The sequence below is a fragment of the Sapajus apella genome, unplaced genomic scaffold (genome assembly GCF_009761245.1).
Source record: "Sapajus apella isolate SASKATOON/1434 unplaced genomic scaffold, GSC_monkey_1.0 scaffold113, whole genome shotgun sequence".
Lineage (NCBI taxonomy): Eukaryota > Metazoa > Chordata > Mammalia > Primates > Cebidae > Sapajus > Sapajus apella.
In genome coordinates this window covers 5123884-5149518 of record NW_022437053.1, presented here as the reverse complement: position 1 = coordinate 5149518, position 25635 = coordinate 5123884, and the positions used below count along the sequence as shown (strand labels likewise).

The following is a 25635-nucleotide window of genomic DNA, read 5'->3' as shown; positions in this document are numbered from 1 at the left end:
CTGACCCCGTTTCCTCCCATCCTGTCTTGAGCTAGTTTTTCAGGTTTCTTTGAAGTGCCCTGGGCCGAGGGAAGTCCATCAGTTGGTTGAGGGGCTTGAAATTTTGTTTTTAGTTCACAAAGTTACAGATGAGAGGCCGAATGAAACCCACAGAAGAAATGAGGAGCTCTTACTGGAAAGGATGTGACATGTTAGAAAAAAGCCCTGATATACGTAAACTGTAGAAGACAGTTACATTTCTCAGTATGTTTGTCAGGTCACTGTGGCAAGAGATGTGGGCAAGAGATGTGAAATAGATAAACCAGATTTGCTCGTAATTAGCAAAGGCCTTCCATCAGAAGAAGCCTGAGCACATCAGAGGAACGCAACGTGGCGGCAGGGGAAGAAATTCCAGCAGACTGGGATGGAATCCTGGCTTTACCCCAGCGGGCTGTGCAGCCTGGAGAAAACCACCTAATCTCTGGGAGCCTCAGTTTCCTCCCAGGCTGGGTGCTGAGAGGGACCCAGCGAGTGCCTGTGCTTAGGAGGCCGCTGGGGGGCTGGGGAGAGCCCTTTCCGACTTTCCTTTGAATCGTGTTGCCCAGGGCTGTAAAAATGGGGAAAAGAGGCTCATTGCGCTATTTGTTCTGCGTGGAAACTTGACTCTGTTGGAGACACAAATGAAAGTACAGAGCCACTTATCTCAGATTTTTGCATTAAGAAATGGCAAAGCTCTTGGTGAGAGATTAATGCCCACTCGAGGAGGGGTTTGATGGAAGCTCCATGGGATAAAGACAGGTCCCATAAATGAGACTTTTTATCTACATTCATCTCCACTCAAGTGCATTTGTAATTTTTAGAAAAAGAGTCTCAATCGCACATGGTTGGAATTTGTAATAGAATGTGAAGCTGGAAATTGCGATGTTCCCGTCGGCGGCTTTTTCTTCCAGCACGCTGTGGAAGAACCACCGCCTCACCCTTCGTCGCTGTCCCTGAGGAGTTGGTGCTGAACAGAGCAGCCTGGAGCGTTGATCACGGGGACCTGGGCCCCGTTAGAAGACGTGGCCTGGGGCCGGGCGCGGTGGCTCAAGCCTGTAATCCCAGCACTGTGGGAGGCCGAGGCGGGTGGATCACGAGGTCAAGAGATCGAGACCATCCTGGTCAACATGGTGGAACCCCGTCTCTACTAAAAATACAAAAAATTAGCTGGGCATGGTGGTGCGTGCCTGTAATCCCAGCTACTCAGGAGGCTGAGGCAGGAGAATTGCCTGAACCCAGGAGGCAGAGGTTGTGGTGAGCCGAGATCACGCCATTGCACTACAGCCTGGGTGACAAGAGGGAAACTCCGCCTCAAAAAAAAAAAAAAAAAAAAAAAAAAAGAAGACGTGGCCTGGACTCCTCAGAGCAGGACCGGGCATTACCAAGCAGCCCGATTAGTGCTGCTGGCTCTGCAGACGGTGCAGTTAAAAGTAAGAGGAAAATTGAGGTTTTGCAGGGATAAGCTCTTCATTCAGCTGTCAGCTATTGCAGGGAATTTTTCTGACAAGACAAATCTTGGTTGACTATAGAACCCGTTCTAAGTTGGACGGATGCGTGCTATGGCAGGGGTTTTGGCTGCAGGAAAGCTCAGGCCTCCACAATTGATAAAACAGAACTATAAAAAGAGCTCTAAAGGAGCTTCCAGCTTTTTGTCATGACTGAAATTTCTCTCAGAATCACAGAAAAGCACTTGTGTTCTCACTGACAGAGAGTTTCTCATTGCTACATAGCAGAGAAAACAAGGGAGTGCCATTTCTGGGTGTCAAAAGTTTTACCCCAGGGAAGTGAGATTGGAGCAATTATAGAAAAGATATGGTGATCTGTGATGAGAGGGGTGGTGAAGGAGTCGCCATTATGTGATGGTCAGATAAGCAAGTGTCTGTTCGTCTTCCGTACTGCATGGTAGGTGCCCTGGAGAATTCAGAGAAAAGTAGCATTCTGGTGAGGACACAAAGCTAACAAAAGTGCAGCCTCCTTGCTGAGAAATCTCATGTGTGCCTGGCCTTCACATGCTAAAGGACAATGCCCTTCCCAACCCCATCTTCCTTTTTCAAAGTTTTCTGTTGTAGTAAGAAAAATAATATATCATATGGTTAAAAAATGTGTGGTTAAAATGGCAAGGTTTGTGAGAAACCTGTATGTCACACAAAATTGTGTATGTATGTAAAGTATGTGATGTGTATGTAGATATCTACGTATCCATATGTGATATGTACACGTTTTATAAATATATAAAATACATGTGTGATAGGTATACATCACATAAAATTTGCCATTTTAACCATTTTTAATTGTACAACTCAGTGGCATTAATTACACCATCCCCGTTATCTCCAAAATGTTTCATTAACCCCAAGCGGAAACCCTATAATCGTTCAGCAATAGCTCTTCCTTTCACGCTCCCCGCCCCCACCCCGGCAGTCTCTTAGTCTGCTTTCTGTCTGTGTGGTGTAATCACATTTGTTTATTTCTGTTTTTGTCACTTTTGCTGTCATATCTTAGAAATCATTGCCAAGTTCAATATACTGAATTGTTTCCTCCATGTTTTCTTTTAGGAGTTCTATAGTTTGAGACTTGGTGTTCAGGTCTCTCATCTCCTTTGAATTAATTTTTGTACATGGTGTGAGATAAGGGTCCAGCTTTATTCTTTTGCTTGTGGATATCCAGTTCCCTCAACACTTTGTTAAAGAGACTGCACTTGAGTAGACTTGGCATTCTCATCAGACATCATTTGACCATATGCATAAGCGTTTATTTCTGGGCTCTATATTCCATTCCATTGGCCTGCTTTTCTCTATGCCTTGTGATGTATTTTTGGTTCAACACTGGACATTTGAATATTATATTGTGGTAAATCTGGACATCAGTGTCACTCCCTTCCCCAGGGTTATTATTATTATTAATTTTTATAATTGAAGACTGTAGTAGTCTTGTTTTGTGACTTTTCCAAACTATTTTTGAAAAGACTGTATTCCTTGTCATGTATGGTCACTAGACTCTGTTCCTTGGTGATTGCTTAGTGTGTTCAGTCCGGCTTCTTTCATTCAGCATAATTATGAGATTCATTCGTGTGGTAGCATACATCAGTAATTCATTCCTGCTGTTACTGAGTAGTATTCCATGGTTTGAATATGACACCATTTTTATACATACTTTCACCTGTTGATGGATATTTGAATTGTTTCCAGTTTTTGGCTTTAACAACTAAGACTACAGTAAACATTGTGTTTGAATCTTTGTGTTACCTTATGCTTTAATTTCTCTTGGGTAAATACTTAAAGGTGAGTTCATATGGTACGTGTATGGATTGTGTTTTTAAAAACTGCTAAGGTGTTTTTCAGAATGGTTGAATCAAGTTACACTCCCACCAGCAGTGCTTGAAAGTTCCAGTTCCTTCATCTCCTTGTCAACATTTACATTAGTCAGTGTTTTTGATTTTACACATTCTGAGGTAGGCAGTGAATGTCATTGTGGCTTTACGCCACGTTTCCCTGATGGCTAGTGATATCTGACCATCTTTTCATGTACTCATTTGTCAGTTTTATATCTTCTTTGTGGAAGTGTCTGTTTAAAATATTTCTCATTTTAATTAGGTTGTTTAGTTGTTGAATTTTGAGAATCAAAAAAATATATATATTCTAGATATTAGTCTTTTATCAGATAGATGATTTGGAAATATTTTCTCCCAGTTTGTGGCTTTTCTCTACTTTTACTTAACAGGGCCCTTTGAAAAAGAGGAATTCATAATTTTGATAAAATCCAATTAATGTATTTTTTTCTTTTCATACGTTATGTTTGTAATATTATAGCTACTAAAACCTTTAACTCAGGATCACAGAGATTTCTTCCTATATTTTCTTCCAGAAGTTTTATAGTTATGTTTTACATTTAGGACTATAATCCATTTGCATTAAATTTTGTATATGATTAATGAACAGATCAAAATAAAAGTTCTTTTGCATGTGGATCTCCACCTGTTCCAGCACCATATGTGGAAAAGACTTCTCCTTCTGTATTAAATCACCATTGAATCCTTGTAAAAAATCAATTGACCATAAATATATGGGTATATTTTTGAATTCACTATTGATCAATTTATTGTGATGCAGTATCACAGTCTTTATTGCTGTCACTTTATAATAAATACTGAAGTGAGGTAATGTATATTCTCAAACTTTGTTCTTCTTTTGTAAAAGTTGTATTGATTATTCTGGTCCTTTGCATTGTTACATGAATTTTAGAATCAGTTTGTTACTTTCTACACAAAAGATTGCTAGTATTCATACAAAACGTTCTTAGGAAAAATGAAAGAAGATAAGAATAATTGGAGCTATATACTGTGTTTATAGATCAGAAGCACCTATATTGTTAAAATGCTAATCTTTCCCAAATTAATTCATATGTACCTCTCTGCCTCAAAGGGGTCCACCCCCTAGTTCCTGATATTAATGGCTATATATGTTGTGTTATATAGCCAAGGAACTTTACAGGTGGGTTTAGGTTATAAACCTTCATAAAGGGAAATTTTTCTGGATTATCCAGGTAGATTCAATATAACCACAAGGGCCCTTAAAAGTAAAGTGAAAGGTGGAAGAGCCAGTTAGAGAGCTGTGACAGAAGAAGAGGCAGGAGAGATACGAAGTGTGAGAGGGGCCTTGCTGGCTTTGAAGATGGAGTAATTGAGGCACAAACCTGGGAATGTGGATGCCTCTGCAAGCTCAGCACAGCTTTTGGGTGACAGCCAGTAAGGAAACGGGGGCCTCAGTCTTACAGCTGCAGGCAACTGGATTATGTCAACACCTGAATGAATAGAGGAATAGTTCCTCCCCTAGAGTCTCCAGACAGGTAGGCAGCCCTGCCAACACTGTGGCTGCGGCTTCATGAGACTCTAAACAGACATCCTGCTGTGAACCAGCATACTCTGACCTATGAAAACCATGATGTAATAAATAGGTGTTATTTCAAGCTACTATGTTTCTGATCATTTGTTATGGCAGCTTTAGAAAACTAGTACACATCTGTAATGTATAGAATCCATAGTTATGCCGCTGATCTTATTCTTGATATTGGCAATTTTGTTTTCTCACTTGTTGTATTCAGGTAAGCTAAGCGTTGACCAATCTTACTGAGCTTTTGAAAGAATCAGGTTTTGGTATCATTGCTTTTCTCTAACATTTTTCCATTTTCTGTTTCATTGATTTCTGCTCCAGTCTTTATTATTGCTTTTCTTCTACTTATTTTGGGTTTCATTTGCTCTAGCCAGTAAGGAAAAAATAAGCAGATCATTTAAACAAAAACTTTATAAAAGAAGTTATATGGAAGGCACATTGAGAAGTGCCCAATGTTGGCTGGGCATGGTGGCTCATGCCTGTAATTCCAGCACGTTGGGAGGCTGAGCCAGGTGGATCATTTGAGGTCAGGAGTTTGTGACCAGCCTGGCCAACATGGTGCAACTCTGTCTCTACTGAAAATACAAAAATTAGCGGGTCATGGTGATGTGCACCTGTAGTCCCAGCTACTTGGGAGGCTGAGGCAGGAGTATCACTTGAACCTTGAACCCGGGAGACGGAGGTTGCAGTGAGCCGAGATTGCACCACTGCACTCCAGCCTGGGTGACACAGCGAGACTCCATCTCAAAAAAAAAAAAAGATACTCAATGTCATTAGTCATGAGAGAAATGCAATTGGAAACCACAGCAAGATCCCACTACACATCCACTAGAACATCTGAAATCAAAAAGGCTGACCAAGTTTTGGTGAAATGTAGAAAAACTGGAACTCTCATACACTGCTGGTGGGATTGTAAAATAATGAAATCATTTTGGAAAATAGTTTCACAGTTTGCTAAAGCATAAATGTTTCAAATAACATTACATAGTATTAACCTGTCATATATCCAGCCATCTCATTTCTCGGTGTTAACCAAGGGAACTGAAAGCATGTGTACATACAGAGACTTGTATATGAATGTTCATAACTTGTTCATTTGAAATTACCAGACACTGGAAACAATCCATGTGTCCATCGATAGGTGAATGGTGTGTACCTTGTAACATACCCACACACTAGCATACTACTACACATGAAAAAAGGATGAACTATTGACTCGTACACCAACATGAAGGTTCTTAACATGATTATGCTGAATATTGACTTTTTGGTCTAGATGATCTGTCTATTGAGAAATAGACAAAAAATACAACCGGCCAGGCATGGTGGTGCATGCCTGTAATCCCATCGCTTTGGGAGGCTGAGGTGGGTGGATCATGTGAGGCCAAGAGTTTGAGACCAGCCTCGTCAATATAGTGAAACCTCGTCTACTAAAAATACAAAACATTAACTGGGTGTTGTGCATGTACCTGTAATCCCAGCTACTTGGGAGGCTGGGTTCCCCAGCTTGAGCCTGGCAGGTGGCAGTTGCAGTGAGCCGAATTGTACCCCAGCCTGGCGACAGAGCAAGACGATGTCTCAAAAACCCCAAAACAACAACAAAAGCAATGGTGTAATTACAGAAAACCTGCATCTATAGTGAAAGAAAAGAGATGAATGGCTACTGGGAGTGTGGGAGCTGACCAGAGGAGCAAGAGGAGCTATAGGACGTATAGGAACATGGGCATTAATAAACTTCTAAGGTCAATGGGCATGTTTGTGATCTTGATTACAGTGTTGGTTTCATGAGTATACACTTTACCAGGTGGAAGTTATATGCATTTTAAGTATATGCACTTTGTAGTATGACAATTATCCTTGATAAAGAAAAAAGGCAACCAGATGATAAACAATGAATCGGTGTGTTAACAGTGGAGCTATATCTCTATGTCCATTTACTTATTTTCAGGATGGATTGCTATTCTGGGTGCCATCTGGTTGCTAATTTTAGCTGACATTCATGATTTTGAGATGATTCTACACAGAGTGGAATGGGCAACCCTTCTGTTCTTTGCAGCACTCTTTGTTCTGATGGAGGTAAGATTTTAGAACTTTTGCCATGTGACTTCCTGATTTTGTATTTCATATTTTATTTGGCGAATGGAGAAAGTCTATGTCTATAAATCTTTCCTCATATCCTTTGAGTGGAAAACAATGGAGGTTGTAATTGGATTATTTTAAGTTAACCAACTTTACCTTGGCTACTGAGGTATTTCTCATAGTATTCTTTATTTGGTTGCTGTTTTTATTTTCTCGAATTATCTTTGTGGTTTGTAAACTCATTCTAATTTCATTCTCTATAAAATATAATTTATTGTAAGTTTAGTTTGGAGCTAAATTACTTTTAATAGCAAGTTTACAAGGCAGTATAACCTTGATGATCTGTTTCATTTTGGGTAATATTTGAGTAAAATTTCTGTTATCACAGAAAAGACTACATCAGTAATATGTATTGTTTCAGTTACAATTGTTGTTACAGAATTACTCACAATGCTTTTAAATCTTGAGACGTCATTTACAAACTCATGTCCTCCTCAAACAGAGAGGTTCACTAACATAGAAAGATAGTATTTCTCAAAGCATTCCCCCTGTACCACTTCTTTGCATTTCTTCAATTTAACATGTAATGTACTTTCATTTTCATTAAGCTAGGAATATTTTCTAATTTTTCATACAATTTCCTTTTTTGACTTATGGGTTATTTCAAAGGCTGTTTTGAAGGTCCCAAATATTTGGGGATTTCCCATGTTTCTTGATGTTTTTGATTTTTAATTTAATTCAGTTGTGGCCACAAGACGTACATTGTACAATTCAGTCTTTTTCATTTTATTAAGACTTGTTTTTTGGTCTAGCATTTGATCTGTCCTGGAGCATATCCTGCTTGTGATGTGTATTCTGCTGCTGTTTGGTGGAGCGTTCTACGAGTATCAGATCTGTCCTGCTTGTCCATAGTTCTGTTTGTCTGTTGCACATTACTAGTGATATTCTGTGAAACCATTTTATCAGTTATTTAGAGTGGGATATTGCAGTCTTCAACTATTATTGTTGGATTGGGTATTTTTCCTAACTTGAGGATTGGTGGTGAAGTGTATATACTTTTATAATGATTACATTATCCAAATGAATTGAACTCTTATCATTTCTAACTGTCTCTTTTTCTCTGGTAATATTTTCATCTTAGGGTCTATTTGCCTGATACTGGTATTGCCACTTCAGCCCAATTTTGTTTACTGTTTGCGTGAGTTATCATTTTAAAAATGATAAAAATTTGATGCTGATAAAATGAGAAAATTCAGTCTGACGATTTCTACGCTTTAATTGAAATGTTTAATCCATTCACATTTAATACAGTTATTCATATGGTTGGCTTCATGTCTGCTACTTTCCTGTTTTCACTATATCTCATATCTTTTATTCCTCTTTGTTTTTTACTGCTTTTTTATTGTGTTAAATTGTATTTTCTTGTATACTATTTTAATTCTCTTCTTTGTTTCTTTTATAAAAACTATGTTTTTGGGTTATTTTATTATTGATTGCTCTAAGGGTTAAACTGTACATCTTAAGTTTAATGCAATCTGTGCTGGATTAATACTAATTTATTTCCTGGAAAATATAGTCATCTTGTTCCAATATAACACCATTTGTTCTCCCTTGTTTGTGCTTTTACGGTCCCATATGTCATACTTTTATGTTATTTGCCTAACATATATAATAGTCTTATCATTTCAATTATTTTATGCAATGTAATTTATACTAATGAAGAGAAAAAAAGAAAAACAATAAAAAAGACTTACCGTTGACCCTTAAACAATGTGGATTTGAATTGCATGGGACCACTTATATGGATAATTTTTTCAATAAATGTAATGGAAAAATTCTTTGGAGATCTGTGACAGTTTGAAAAAACTCACAGATGAACTGCATAGCTTAGAAATATTGAAAAAAAAAGTAAAAGTTATGTCACATAGACCAGTGAAACAAAGTAGAGAGCCCAGACATAAGGCCATATGCCTATGACCATCTGATCTTCGACAAAGCTGACCAAAGCAAGCAGTGGGGAAGGCACTCTCTACTCAATAAATGGTGCTGGAAGAACTGGCTACCCACATGCAGAAGGCTGAAATAGGACCCCTTCCTTATACCATATACAAAAATCAACTCAAGGTGGATTAAAGACTTAAATGTAAACCCCAAACTATCAAAACCCCGGGAGACAGCCTAGGCAATACCATTCTGCACATAGGCACAGGCAAAGACTTCATGACAAAGGTGCTAAAAGCAATGGCCACAAAAGCAAAAATTGACAAATGGGATCTATTAAACTTAAGAGCTTCTGCACAGCGAAAAGAACTATCAACAGTAAACAGACAAACTACACAATGGGAAAAAAATTTTGCAAACTTTGCATCTGACAAAGGTCTAATATCCAGCATGAATAAGGAACTTAAACAAATTTACAAGGAAAAAAAAAAAAACACCAAACAGCTGCATTAAAAAGTGGGCAAAGGACATGAACAGACATTTTTCTTTTTTTCCTTTTTCTTTTTGTATTGTACTTTAGATTCTGGGGTACATGTGCAGCTCATGCAACATTGATCCGTAGGATCCTCTGTGCTCCACCTTTTCATCCCCTTTTCCACCCAACCCCTGGAAATCACTGATCTTATTCCTGTCTCCATAGTTTTGAATTCTCCCGAATGTCCTATATTTGGAATAGTACAGTATGTGGTCTTTTCAGATTGGCCTCTTTCATTTAGTAATATGAATTTAACTTACTTTCTTGTCTTTTCGTGGCTTGACAGCGCCTTTCTTTTTAGCTCTGAATAACATTCCATTATCTGGATGTACCACACTTTATTTATTCAGCCACCATGATTTAAGGACATCTTGGTTGCTTCCAAGTTTTGGCGATTTTAAATAAAGCTGCTACAAACATCCATGTACAGCTTTTTTGTGTGGACCTCTCTTCAAATCCTCTCAGTAAATATGAAGGAAAATGGTCAGAGTGATAACTACAGCACTTAGAGCACTCCTGAGTTGCTAATGTTCTCAGCATGTATTCCAGGAGCGTATGGAATCTATCCAGACTCTTCTTGTGTTTCTTTATTACCCAGTACCTAGCACCTCCTCATGTAACTGAAAGTCATGTCAGTAAAGCAACCAAGCAAAGTTGCTGCTTTCTAAGAATTAAAATTCTGAAAAAGATTTTGAGGTGGGCATTAATTGAAAGAGGCAGTTTTGGTACAGAAATCAACAGGAAGGATTTCTGACTACAACTATGGGATGCATTCTTGCCTCAGTTTTCAACCTTCATGTTTTTGTTTGGGTCTTCAGCAGAACATGTTAATCTATCATCATTACTTATATCTTCTTGACACCATAGCATCAGTCTAGAAAATCAAGAGGGGCCAGGCGCTGTGGCTCATGCCTGTAATTCCAGCATGTTCGGAGGTTGAGGCAGGCAGATCACAAAGCCAGGGGTTAGAGATCAGTCTGGCCAACATGGTGAAACCCCATCTCTACTAAAAATACAAAATTAGCCAGGCTTGGTGGCTCATGCCTGTAGTCCTGGCTACTAGGGAGGCTGAGGCAGGAGAATTGCTTGAGCGCAAGAGGCAGAGGTTGCAGTGAGCCAAGATCATGCCACTGTACTCCAGGCTGGGTGACAGAGTGAGGCTCTGTCAAAAAAAAAAAATCAAGAGGGAGCTGAGCTTATTATTATTGCATTAACTTTGCTTGTTTTATAACATTGTATGAATTGTGGTTTTCCAAGATGTTCAGTGATTCTTCAAATTGAGTATCTAAAGTGTGGGGAGTTGAACGATGGAGTCTTCATGAGGCGTGCCTTAAGGGAGACAGTTGAGATGCCTTCCTTTCCCAGGCTTCCCTGAGGGGCAGCCTGACGCTGTTCTGAAAAGTGTTAGACTTTTCAACCCAAAGGTACAATCAACTGGGCAAGATGCTCTGACCATCCTTTTTGAAGTAGGAAAATCACTATTAGCAACCATTTTGAGACCTGGATGCTTTCACCTCTGTTATTTTTATCCTCAGATGTTCCTGTTCATTTTGCTCCCACTCATCCTTGTGTAACAGGTCCTCACCTTGCCCCTCCTCTCTGTGAGCAGTCTGACCATCATCATCAAGCTTAACCAGACCTCACGGTAGCTGGTTCCAGCCTCCGGCATAATGAGGAGGTGGATGGTTTGGAAGATTTTTTCCGTGCCATGGATTCTCAGGACCATGAGAGCACTCCAGTGGGCATGCTCAGAGGAGATCTGTGCGCCAGTCCCGGGTCCAGGAAGGACTTCCAATCCAGGCAAACAGGTTATAGTTCACATAATGTTTAAGATCGCTGACCTTCACATCAGATGGATCCATGTTCAGATCTCAGCTTTGCCACTTCCTAGTTATAAAAGTTTAGACAAATTATTCAATACCTCTGAGCTTCAATTTCCTTATCCTTAGCATAGTCTATTAATATAAATCATGCTGCTTGTGAGAACCAAGATCATATTGAAGTACTGAGCCCCATGTTAATCTCCTAGTTGGCATTCATAAATTGCTGTAGCCCATTATTATTATTGTTTTTTAGTAATAATTTGATTCAAAAGCTTAATTCAACCTTTTTTTTTATAAATTTTAAAAATGCCACAAACATTATATAATTTAGAAAAATAGTTTACTCAAAAGATTAGCTACCTGACAGATCTCTAAAATGCTTTCTCTCCTTACCTCTTTTAGCTGATTACTCTCTGATTATTTTTTTTATAGGACAATAATGTCATAACATCCTTGTCTACAGAGAGTATATAGAAGGATACTCTATTCTTCTTGCATGATGATCAAAATTTGTATTATTGTTTTTTTAAATCTTTATTATTAATTCAACCTTTTCATATTCAAACTACTCACTGTTAGCCCAGAAGAGGATAAGGTTTGTATACTGAGGTCCTAGGCAAACTCTCTGAACATCACAGATGTCACACACCCAGCTCCCCTACCCCAAGCAGCTGTTCCCTTAAGAATGGCCTCCTTTGTCTTCATGCCCTGGGCTTTCTTCTCTCATTTTGCACCTGCTATCTGACACCTACCTGTGACTTCTTCCAGATTTTGAGGGCTTCCTGGCCCTTTTCCTGCCATTTTGCACCTGAGTTCTCCAGCGTACATTTTGGATCGGACCCTTTTTCTATCATGTTGCAGTCATTCTGAAACAGGGCCCACTCGAAGCACATACAGTAGGTCAGGAGTATTCTATGTTTTGGAAAACAGTTGTAGACCTTTGGGTCTATTAATCTATGTTGCACTGACTTTTGTTACTGAGGTCAGATTGTCTTTTAGAAAATGTGGTCAAATCATAAGAGTAGTTGGTGCAATGAAAACTGTAGACAACCTGTCCCCTGAAATTCAACATCAATTTTGAATATGTCTAAATTTGGATAATGGAACACGTTTCCGTAGATTTAGAAGGGCTTTCAAGTTAGTTAATGAATAACCTTTGTTAAGGAATGTTATTTTACTTATTTTTTTATTTTATAGTGACTTGAAATGTTAAGTGGCCTGTAAATCCATGTTTAAAAATTTCTGGATGATTCTTGGATATAGGGAGTATATAATGTCAATATAAAAATGTTTACCCTTAAAAGAAGAAAAATTAGAATGAAACTGTTAGGCAGGAAATGTCTTTTTTTTCTTTCCAATTTGCATTTTGAGTTCAGGGGTACATGTACAGGTGGTAAATGGCATGTCGTGGGGATTTGGTTTACAGATTATTTCGTCACTCAGGTAATTAGCATAGGACCCGATATGTAGTTTTCTGATTTTCATCCTGAAGTAGACTCCAGTGTCTGTGGTTCCCTTCTTTGTGTCCATGTGTACTCTATGTTTAGCTCCTACTTACAATAATGAAAGCGTGCATTATTTGGTTTTCTGTTCCTGTGTTACTTTGCTAAGGATAATGGCCTCCAGCTACATCCATGTTGCTACAAAGGACATGGTTTCATTCTTTTTTTGTGGCTGCATAGTATTCCATGATATGTACTACATTTTCTTTATTCAGTCCACTGTGAGTGGGTATTTAGTTTGGTTCCAGATCTTTACTATTGTGAATAGTGATATGATGAAAATATGCATGCATGTCTTTGTGGTAGAATGATTTATATTCCTTTGAGTGTATATATGGTAATGAGATTGCTGGATTGAATGGTATTCTTTGAGGAATCTCCAAACTGCTTTCCACATTGGCTGAACTGATTTATACTCCCACCAGCAGTGTAGAAGGGTTCTCTTTTCTCTGCAGCCTCACCAACATCTGTTAGTTTGTCACTTTTTAATAACCATTCTGACTGGCGTGAGATGGTATTTCATACTGGTTTTGATTTGCATTTCTCTAATGATTGGCCATGGTGAGCATTTGTTCATGTGCTTGTTGGCCATGGGTATGTCTTCTTTTGAGAAATGTCTGTTCACGTCCATTGCCCATATCTTAACAGGGTTGTTTGTTTTTTGCTTGTAAATTCGTTTAAGTGTCTTATAGATTCTGTATATTAGGCCTTTGTCAGATACATAGTTTACAAAAATTTTCTCCCATTCCATTGGTTGTCTGTTTACTGTGGTGATAGTTTCTTTCATTATGTAGAAGCTCCTTAGTTTAATGAGACCCTGTTTGTCAACTTTTGTTTTTGTTGTAATTGCTTTCTGGGTTTTTGTCATGAAATCTTTGCCAGGGTCTGTGTCTAAAATGGTACTTCCTAGGTTCTCATCTAGGGTTTTTTTTATAGTTTTAGGTTTTACATTTAAATCTTTAATCCATCTTAAGTTGATTTTTGTATGTAATGGAAGGAAGGGGTCCAGTTTCAATCTTCTGAATATGGCTAGGCAGTTATCCCAGCACCATTTATTGAGTAGGGAGCCCTTTCCCATTGCGTGTTTTTGTTGATTTTGTCAAAGATCCCATAGTTGTAGGTGTGTGGCTTTATTTCTGGGTCCTCTACTCTGTTCCATTGGTTCATGTGTCTGTTTTTGTACCACTACCATGCTGTTTTGGTTACTGTAGTAATGTAGTATAGTTTGAAGCTGGGTAATGTTATGCCTCCAGCTTTGTTCTTTTTGCTTTAAATTTCCTTGGCTATTTGGGATTTTTTTTTTTTTTTGGTTACATATATTTTGCAATAGTTTTAAAAAAATTCAGTGATGAATATCATTGGTAGTTTTATATGAATAGCACTGAATCTGTAGATTGCTTTGGGCATTATGGCCGTTTTAACAATATTGATTCTTATCAATGAGCATGGAAAGTTTTTCCACTTGTTTGTGTCATCTCTGATTTCTTTCAATGGTGGTTTGTAGAACTCTTTCACCTCCCTGGTTGGCTATATTTCTAGGTATTGTATTTTTTCTGTTGCTGTTGTAAATGGGATTGCATTCTTGATTTGGCTTGGATGTTGTTGGTATTTAGAAATGCTACTGATTTTTGGCCATTGATTTTCTATTCTTAAATTTTGCTGGAGTTGTTTTATCAGCCGAAGTGGCTTTTGGGCTAAGACTATGGGGTTTTCTAGGTATAAAACCACATTGTCTATGAAGACAGATAGTTTGACTTCCTTTCTTCCTATTTGAATGTCTTTTATTTCTTTCTCTTGCCTGATTGCTCTCTCTAGGACTTCTAGTACTATGTTGAATAGAAGTGATGAGAGAGGGCATCCTTGTCTTGTTCCAGTTCTCAAAGGGGATGGTTCCAGCTTTTGCCCATTCAGTATTATGTTGGCTGTGGGTTTATCATAGATGGCTCTTATTGTTTTAAGGTATGCTCCCTTGAAGCCTTGGGATGTTGAATTTTATCAAAAGCCTTTTCGGCATCTATGGCAACCATCGTGTGGTTTTTGTCTTTAATTCTGTTTATGTGGTGAATCACATTTATTGATTTGCATCTGTTGAACCAAACTTGCATCCAAGAGATAGAGCCTAATCATAGTGGATTAGCTTTTTGATGAGCTGCTGGATTCAGTTTGCTAGTATTTTACTGAGGATTTTTCATCTGTGTTCATCAGGGATATTGGCCTGAAATTTTCTCTTTTTTGTTGTGTCTTTGCTAGGTTTGGTATCAGGAGAGGAGGGACTCTTCTCTAACTCATTCTGTGAGGCCATCTCATAGAACAGTACCAGCTCATCTTTAGAAAATGTCTTGATCTTACCTGATGGGCACATTAAGTATAGTATGTGAAGATTTTCATAGCAGTTATGACCCCACTTTCTTTCAGGTTGTAGCAGTCTCTTCTTGTAACAAGGATTTAGCAGCATAAGGGAAATCTCTATTCAGTATTCCTATAGACAGAATGAATAAATATGAGCTTACAATCTAAAATTGCAAAACGCATGGAGAAATAGTTTATCATGAATGAGAGGAAGCGAGACATTTTCAGATTATAATATTTTGGGAATAATGGATAACATTTTTAACACGATGTATTTAATATATCTAATCTTTTCTTTCTCTCCCTTGAAATGATTTTTATTAAAAAAAACAAGGAAACGAAGTTTTTTTTCTTTTGAAATAATTTTAGACTTACAGAAATGTAAAAAAAGTATAGAGGGACCACATTTACCCACAACCCAACTTCCCCTAAAGTTAAAATTTATACAACCATGATAAAATTATCAAAACAAGAAAATTAACATTAGTAGAATATTAGTAAAACAACAAATACCATTCAGTTTCTTCAGTTTTTTCCTAATTACTTTTTTTTTCTTTTCAAAATTCTCTCCAGAATCCCACATTTCATTTAGTTGCTGTATATCTTGAATTTTCTCTAAATTCTTGAGTCTGTCCTCATGCATTTGAAAAGTGTTGGTCAGTTACGTTGTAGAGATTTCTCAATTTGGGTTTGTCATGTTCCCTCATGACACTTTTGAGGCTGTTGCAGTGTTGGCGAGATCCCAGAGGTGATGTGCCCTTACCAGTGCATCATATCGGTGTGCAAACATTGGCACGTCCTATTACTGATTTTGTTAACATCCATCACGTGGCTCACATGGTGTCTGCCAGCTTTCTCTATTATAAAGTGAAGCCCTGGGAAATACTTTGAGACTATGCTAACATTGTGTTTCTCCTCAAACATTTTCTTACTGATTTTAGCATTTGTCAGTAGCTCTTTGCCTCTGATCATTATGACTGTAGAGTTTGCCTAATGGTGATTTTGTATTGTCCTTATGGCTTCTATTAATACATTTTTTAATTGGAGCTCATCTGCAAGGAAGAGCTATTCTTCTACTTTATTTATTTATTTATATTTGTAAAAGTTTACTTTATTCTATGTGTTGTAAGCTGGTACTGTTATTTATTTTGTTTGTCAGATTATTCCAATTTTGACCATTGGGAACACCTTCCATGTCCACTTGGCTCCTGTCTTCTTTAAACACATTCTCATCAATTTTCAATCATTTTTTCATTTTCTCACATCACAAAATGTTCTTGAATAAATTTGCATTTTGCCTGCTCTTACCCTGGAATCAGCTGCGTCTCAAAAGATTTCTCATGCCTTATATTGGGGAATTGTGTTTAGAAATCAGAATCTGGATGCTTGGTGTGCATGTAGCAATTTAGGTGTCATGATTCTAGGCCTCTGCAGTCAGCATAGTTGGGCATATGTGTATGTATACCAACACCCAGACGTCCATATCTGTATCTGTATTAATTTATTCATCTATGTGTTTAAAACCTTCAGATCATATTGATTTCTTGAATTCCAATCCAACACCATAAGATTTGCCTCTTGCTCTCATTATCTACAATATATACTCACTTATTTGTTCAATTCCTAGCGTACACATAAAGTAGTTACAGAATTGCTAACTCATATCTTTGTGAGAAATAGATTTACTAACTCAACTACAGTATTTGTGTAGACTTGTTTTTGTCTTTAATCTTACAGTAGACTGTCAAAGTATGGTTTTCTGAAATTCCTTAGATTAGTTCTTTTCATCTCCATAGCCTTCAGTGTGTTTATGTTATTTATTTGTAATGCACTTATTTGGGCTGGCATTGCTATAATTTGGATACTCGTCCCCTCCAAATCTCATGTTGAAATCTGATCTCTAGTATTGAAGGCGAGGCTTCATGGAAGGTGTTTGGGTCATGGGGGTGGATCTTCCGAGAACGGCTTAATGCCATCCTCATGGTAGTGAATGAGTTCTTGCTCTATTACTTCCCAGGAGACCTGGCTGTCGAAAGAGCCTGGCACCCTTCTCTCTTGTTTTCCTCTCACTTCTGCCCCAGCCATGTAATCTCTGCACACCAGCTTCCCACTATAAGGGGAAGCAGCCAGAGGCCCTCACCACATGCAGATGCTGGTGCCGTGCTTGTTGTACGGCCTGGAGAACTGTGAACGAAAGAAACCTCTTTTCTCTTTGAGACAGGGTCTCATTCTATTGCCCAGGCTAGAGTGCACCATCACTGCAGCCTCAACCTTTCCAGGCTCAAGGAATCCTCCCACCTCTGCCTCCCATGTAGTTGGGACTACAGGCTCATACCACCACACCCGGCTAATTTTTGTAAAGAGAGGATTTTGCCATGTTGCCTGTAGGCTGTTCCTTTCTTTGTAAATTACCATTTCTTTATTTCATCATAAATGGACTAAGATGGGATATTTAAACCAATACCATGGTTCTGAGAATCAGAGCTATACAGAAATGTATATGCAGGGAAGTATCACTCTCTCCTCGTGCTTACTATCCTGTTCTGCACTCGCCTTTCTACCTTACCCAGATCTCTCCTCTAAGTAGCTGATGTATCTGCCTTGTATTTCTTTTACATAAATAAGCACATACAGATGTTTATTTTGTATCCCCTTCTTCATTACCTGAAGAATAACATAGTGCGGATAATCTTTCACATTTTGCTTTTTATAAGCTTAATGGTATGTCTTGGAAATTACTCCTAATCAGTTCACAGAAATCTTCCCCATTTTTTTTGTAACTATATAGTACCTCATTTCGTGACCGTGTCATGGTTTATTCAACCTTCCTTCTACACCGAGGCATTTAGATTGTCTCCAGTCTTTTGTAATTACAAACAACGCTACAGTGAATGCTTTTGTATTGCTGGAGGTGTACTTTCAGGGTATATTTCTAGAAGTAAGATCGTGGAGTCAAAGAAGTGCATGTTTTACTCTTTAATGCCAGGTTTCCCTCTGCAAGAGTCGTGCTGGGTTATCCTCCCACTGGCATTATGAGAGCATGGTCATTTTTCTAGTCTGCCTGACAGAATGTGATGTTGTAATTTTTCATTTTGTCAGTTTTATGAAAATGGTATCTCAGTGCTCTTTTCATTTGCATTTCCTTAATGACAAGTGAATTTGAGCTTTTTTTGTGTTCGAAGGCCATTTTCAGATTCTTTTTTGTTAATTGTGCATTCATGTCAACTTCCCGTTTTTCTATTGAGTCTTTGTTTCACAGTGTTCAAGGGTTCTTCATTTATTAGGGATATTACCCCTTTGTGGTATAGACTGCAATTATTTACTCCTGGTTAGTTGTTTTGTGACTTTTTATAGTGTGTGTGTGTCTGTTTTGGTCATGTAATTTTAAAACACTTTTATGTAGACAAATTTACTAATTATATATCTGGATTTTCAGTTTTATATAGAAAGGCTAAATAGAAAATCAGCCATTACTTATATGCTGTCTTATTTTACATTTAAATCTCTAACACATTCGGGTTTTTTTCTTGCATATAGTGTGAAATATAGAATCTACTTTTATTTTATTTTTCCAAATGATGACCTGGTTGTCCCAGTACCATTTATTAAACAGGACACTTGTACTCCAGTGACTTGAGATAGCAGTTTTATCATGTATTAACTTTTTATGTGTCCTTGGTCCTGTTTCTGAATGTCTATTACATTATATGTCTATTTGTCTATTAATGGACCAGCACCAAATTGTTTGAGGCTTTATAACATGTTTTAGTGTCTGGGAGAGCTAGTTATGTCCGCTTTTTAATTTTTCCTTTTCAGTGTTTTTTGGGATATTCTTGCATATTTCTTGTGAACACTAGTATCAACTTGTCTAACTCATTTATGAAATAGCTTGCTGACATTTTTGATCAAGATTGCATTAAATTCATACATGAACATGGGAACATCTGTCGTGTATACATTGTTAATTAATTTAATGTGAGCACAGGATATGTCTTTTTATATGATCAAGTCTACTTCTTTGTCTTTTAGGAATGTTTTAAAATTGTGTTGTATAAATTTTGCACATTTCTTGTGAAATGTATTATAAAATAATCTTTGTTGATATGCATGTGGCTTTCTTTGCAAGTAAGTTCTCTATTGTTTATTTTTTGTGTATACAGAGGCCTTTAGATTTTGTAAGTTAATATAGCCTTAGTTGATATCCCTGTCAAATGTTAAATAGTAGCAGAAATAAAGAGTAAACACAGCAGGCCTGTAACTGCCATCCTTAGAAAGGTCTACTTGCTAGGTTAGTCGTTGGCTGGCATCTGGGAACTCAAATGTCAGAAGTATCCCCAACATTATCTAACTGAGAAGGATAGTTTACTGTGCCTAGACTGTATATGTAAACCATTTGGTTTATGCTAACCTCCTGCTTTCTTTCTGGGAGTCTGGAATTTTGGTATACGTTAGACAGAGGGTGTTTATGTGATCAGATCCCAATAAAAACCTGAGTCTCTAATGGTCTTCCCTGGGCAGGAACGTCACACACTTGTTGCCACATTTTCATTGCTAGGGAAAGAGTTTGCATTCGGCGAGCCCCCATGGGAGGGAGAGTGAGAAGGAAACCTCATACGGATCCGTACTTACGTGGACTCCACCTTCATCTTTTCCCCTTACGATCTGGCTGTATGTCCCTACTTCATTGCTGTGATGAATGATAGTCAGGTGTGCAACTGCATGCTTGCTCACAGACTTCTTCTAGAATATCTCCAAGTGTTGGTGTTGCCTTGGAGACTGACACACTGGTCATAGTGGAAATGCCTTTAGTGTTTCCCTATTAAATATGATACTGGCTTTAGGATTAGTTATATATAATATAAATTTTTTTTATCACATTAACAAAGTAAACACTAATTCCTATTCTCTTGAGTGTTTTAAGCATGAATGAGTATTGAAATTTGACAAAGATTTCTCCCTAGTATTTATGGTGATCATCATATTATTTTTCTCTTAGTTCTATTAATAGAGTGTACAGTACTAATGAATTTCCTAATATTGAACCAACCTTGAATTCTGGAATGAATTAACTGTTTTATGATTTATTATTTTCTTAATGTGGTCTTTTTGCTAATATTTCATTTACAATTTGACATTGATATTCATGAGTAGTTAACATTCATGAGTAATCCTTTTCTGTAGTACTCTTTTTTTAACGAGTCTTTTCCTGGTTTAGGTATCGGTGTCACACTTGCTTCGTAAGAGAAGTTAGGAAAATCTACCTTCTTTTCCATAATCTGAAATAATTTATAGATCATTGTGACTATCTGGTTTTTGAGGGCTTGGTATAATTACCCTGTGAGACCATCTTGGCCTGGTTCTTTTTGGGAGTGGGCTAGTTATTTTTTTAATAACGTTCTATTTCTTTGAAAATAGGTCTGTTTAAGGTTTCTAAATCCGATGGGGTCAGTATTGGCAATCTGTATTTCTCTAGGGAACTATCCATTTCACCTAGGTTTTAAAATTTATTTTCATAGAAGTTTCCAAATTAGTCATTTATAATTTAAATTTTACTTCTGTTTCAATGATTATTTTATTTTTATTATTATTATGATTTTAGTTAAAAAATCAACTTTATTTGCATACAAAAATACTTTTTTTATTGTACTTTAGGTTCTGGGGAACATGCGCAGATCATGCAGGATTGTTGCATAGGTACACACATGGAAATGTGGTTTGCTGCCTCCATTCCCCTGTCGCTTACATCTGGCATTTCTCCTGAAGTTATCCCTCCCTGACCTCCCCATCTCCCCACTCTCCCTCCCTTAGTCCCTGCCAACAGACCCCAGTATGTGATGCTCCCCTCCCTGTGTCCCTGTGTTCTCATTGTTCAACACCCACCTATGAATGAGAACATGCAGTGATTCATTTTTTGTTATTGTGTCAGTTTGCTAAGAATGATGGTTTCCAGATTCATCTGTGTCCCTACAAAGGACACGAACTCATCATTTTTTATGGCTTCATAGTATTCCATGGTGTATATGTGCCATATTTTCCTTGTCCAATCTGTCATTGATTGGCATTTGGGTTGGTTCCAGGTCTTTAATAGTAAACAGTGCCGCTATGAACATACGTGTACGTGTGTCTTTATAAAAGAACGATTTATAATCCTTTGGGTATGTACCCAGTAATGGAGTTGCTGGGTCAAATGGAATTTCTATGTCTAGGTCCTTGAGGAATTGCCACACTCTCTTCCACAGTGGTTGAACTAATTTACGTTCCCACCAACAGTGTAAAAGTGCTCCTATTTCTCTACATCCTCTCCAGCATCTGTTGTCTCCAGATTTTTTAATGGTTACCATTCTAACTGGTGTGAGATGGTTTTTCAATGTGGTTTTGGTTTGCATTTTTCTAATAATCAGTGATGATGAGCATTTTTTCATATGTTTGTTGGCCTCATATATGTCTTCTTTTGAAAAGTTTCTGTTCATATCCTTCACCCACTTTTGGATGGGTTTGTTTGTTTTTTTCTTGTAAATCTGTTTTAGTTCTTCGTAGGTTCTGGATACTAGCCCTTTGTGAGATGCGTAGATTGCAAAAATTTTTTCCCATTCTGTTGGTTGCCGGTTCACTCTAATGGTTGTTTCTTTTGCTGTACAGAAGCTCTGGAGTTTAATTAGGTCCCATTTGTCTATTTTCGCTTTTGTTGCCAAGGTTTTTGGTGTTTTAGTTATGAAGTCCTTGCCTATGCCTATGTCCTGAATGGTTTTGCCTAGGTTTTCTTCTAGGGTTTTTATGGTGTTATCAATGATTATTTTATTATTGTTCTTTCTTACTTTGAATATTTGTGCTTTCTCCCCGTTTTCCCCTTAATCAAGTTAGATTGTGGTTTGTACATCTCGTTAATTTTTTTCAAAACAACAACTGGGAGTTGGTTTGTTAATTATTGTACTGCTTTTATATTCTCTTTGTCACTAATTTCTGCTTTAACTTCATTATCTCCCTCCTTTATTTGGTGGGCTTTGTTCTTTTTCTAGTTTTTAGAGTTGGAAATTTAGTATTTTTTTCAGTGTTGTTATTAAATGTGTTTAGTGCAATGATTTTCCTCTGATTAGTGCTTTAAATGCATCCCTTATGTTTTGATATGTAGTATTTTCATCATTCTTTAAAAATTGTAATTTCTATGTCCCACAAGAATTGTTTTAATAGAACATTTTTAACTTTCTCCGCAGAAGGACCTTTCTGTTCTTTGTTTTTCTCAGTAATTTTCTAGCTTGATTGCATGGGCAACAAAGAGGTTTTTGTATTTAAAAATATTTCTACTTTACAGAAGTTACTAATCGATATGGTATGAGTATTTGCCCCCTTCAAGCCTTATGTTGAAATTTGAGCTCAGTGTTGGAAGTGGGGCCTGGTGGGAGATGTTCGGATCATGGGGGCAGATCCCTTCTGAATGGCATGGTGCCATCTTTGCGGTAATGGGTTCTCACTGTGTTAGTCCCTGCAAGAGCTGTTAAAAGAGCCCGGTGCCTCTGACTCTCTCACTTCTTCTCTTGCCACGTGACCTCAGCATGTCTTGGGTCCCCGTTGCCTTCCCAAACAAGTGGGCGCAGCCTGAGGCCCTCACCGGACACTGAGTGGATGTTGGTGTGTGCCTCCACATGCACAGGCTGCAGAACCATGAGCCAAATCAACTGTTCTTTGTAAATTGGCTGGATTGGAATCCTTGGTTTACACTTTTTTCATTGACTTATTTTTAAAAATGCAGCTCCATTGTCATTTTGTTTATATGTTGATTTTGGAAGACCTGATGTCAGTTTGATTGTTTTGCCAGTGGCTTTGATGATTTTATTTTCTTCCTTGAAATCTTACAGTTTTATTAGAACATATATCAGAGATTTTAGTTTTAAATATTAGCTTCACTCCACTATTCTGCTTTTCTTCCCTAAGGACTCAATAAACAAATACTATTCCTTCATTACCTGTGTTCCATTTCCACTACTGTCTCTGAACTTTTAATTTATTTACTTATTCATTTTTATTCTCTCACTTGCTTGGGTATCTTATTTAGTGACCCTTGTTATATTTTCATTTTTGTCTATTGGGTTTTGGGAATCTTTTAATTTATTTCTCATTTCTTTTGTAAAATGATTTCTCTGAGTACATAATAGTTGAGTATTTATGGGGGACATGTGATATTTTGATACAGTAGTACAATGTGTAATGATGAAATCAGGGCAGTGGGGTATCTATAACCTGAAACGTTTATCGTTGTTCGTTTTGGGAACGTTCCAAGTCCTTTCTTCCAGTTATTTTAAGTATACAGTAAGTAACTGTTAATTATAATCACCTAGAGTGCTATCAAACACTAGAACTTATTACTTCTAACTAACCGTATTCTTTGTACTCACTAAACAACCCCTTATTTCTAAGAAAACTTTGTTACGTCGTCCTTGTGTTCACTCAGCTTTTTATTTCTCCCTGTTATTTGCCTGTTTCTGTTTTTAAATGTCTGCTTTAAGGTGGGTTGTATTTTTAATGCTTGCTTGAGGCTTGAACATGGCGGATTCATTCACTTTTAATGCTTGCCTGGGCGTGGCAAGTGCACGTGAAGTGTGGGCTTGCAGTTTTCTTCTCCATGCTTCACGGTTATTTTCAGCAGGGATTTTCCTCAGCTGATGTGTGTGACATTTCCGCTCCTGATAGCGTTTGCACTGGCTCTGTAGGTGTGACTTTGCTTTCCTCTTGTTCATTTCATGCTGTGGAACTTGCTTGTTTCTTGGGATTCCTGGCACTCTTCTGGGGGCAGAGTACAGTGCCTCTGACTCCTGCCCTGCAGAACCCTGCTTTTACTTCCTTTTCTACTTGACCAGGGTTGCCCAAAGGAGCTTCTCTTCCTCTTTGCCTTTTCCTCCCCAAGGCTGCATGCTCCCAGAGGGGGCCTTCCGGTGCTCCTGCCCCTCCCACAGTGCCTCCCAGGGCCCTGTTCCCCCTGGCCCCTCCTGGTGGACCTTCTCATCACCTCAGCACCTGCTCTGTCTTCCCTTGGGGCTTTCTATTTGCAGTAAAGCTTTGTGCCTGGGACAGCAGTGAGAGAGAGAGCAGGCTGGGGATTTGGTGGTATTTCCTCTTTTCAGTTCAGATAGTTTGCATTTTTGGTGTTCTCTACCTTCAAATCATGTGGAAGGCATGGATTTGTGTAGATTTTACTTTTCCTTTCTTGTTTTTTTCTATCTTCTGGGAGGAAATTTTGGGACAGAAGCAGTTATACCAATGCCATTGTCCTCAGCTGTCCATGTTGCCAATTTCTTTTCTTTTCTTTGAGATGTAGTCTTGCTGTCACCTAGGCTAGACTGTATTGGTGCATTCTTAGGTCACTGCAACCTCTGCCTCTTGGGATTCAAGCGACTGTCGTTCTCGTGCCTCAGCCTCCCGAGTAGCTGGGATTACAGGCGTGTGCCACCATGCCTATCTAGTTTTTGTATTTTCAGTAGATACGGGGGTTCTCCATATTGGCCAGGCTGGTCTCAAACTCCTGACCTCAGGTGATCAGCCTGCCTTGGCCTCCCAAAGTGCTGGGATTACAGGTGTGAATCACCACACCCAGCCCCATGTTGCCAATTTCTAAAAGAGAACCACTGCATGTCGGTCAACAAAGTGGGCTGTGGTGGCCACAGGCCAGGTCCAGGGAGATTTCGGAGTCTTACCCAGGCAGACTTAAGGAAGTGGGGGGAGCTGGGAAGACGAGTGTGCCTAGGCTTCCTGGCCTTGTCTTCGTTACTTTGCAACTTGATGTTCCCTGGTTTGTACTGGAGTATCCCCAGGAGTTGGGGCAGATAGACTGTTGGCAGCAGAAGGGACTTTACACATCTAACCAAACCTGCTGATCAGTGAGGGGCTGAGCCGCACGCTCCCCTCCCTGTGTCAGCCACGCACGAGCCAGCCCAGGTGGGACTGAGCTCCGCCTTCTTCTCTGGAGGCTGCCGTTCTCAGCCACCCTGCACCTCCTTCACAGAGTTCCCTGAAATTGCCCTGCTCCTGGGCCAGGGATGTGCCTCACACTGCACTGTGCAGTGCCCCCATCCTCCAAAGATCAGCTTGAAGCAGGCGCGGCAGGGAACAAACCTCTCGAACACTGAACTGAGGAAAGAAGTGGCTTTTATTTGGCTGAGAGCTGCGGGGGTGCTGTACAGCCTCATTCACTGAGCTCCTCGAGCTGCAACTTCTCTTACAATGCTAAAGGGGAAACCGAGGTGGAACTGATGCTAAAGGGGAAACTGAGGCGGAACTGTCATTGTCCATTTGCTGGACGTTCGACCTTACAATCTTTTGGCTTCATTGATTTGCTAATTCATACGCAGCATGAACAGGAACCAGCAGGGGAGGAGACTTACCAGACAAGACAAAAGCAATAAGCTGTTTGTTGGCAGAGGTGTTTCCAGGAGGGAGCCTGGTCTGTGGAAATATGGGGGCGTGGCCCAGTGCTGGGCTCCAGCCGGCAGGATTAACGTTCATTTCAG

At 38.7% G+C, this 25635-nt stretch overlaps 1 protein-coding gene across 1 annotated transcript in view; it reads left to right on the top strand.

Moving 5' to 3' along the window:
- OCA2 (OCA2 melanosomal transmembrane protein) overlaps positions 1–25635 on the top strand; it is a 224809-nt gene that overhangs the window by 117055 nt on the left and 82119 nt on the right. The window contains exon 19 of the mRNA XM_032259976.1: positions 6856–6983. Coding sequence (XP_032115867.1) covers positions 6856–6983 — 128 coding nt within the window. The remainder of the gene's footprint in view (positions 1–6855; positions 6984–25635) is intronic.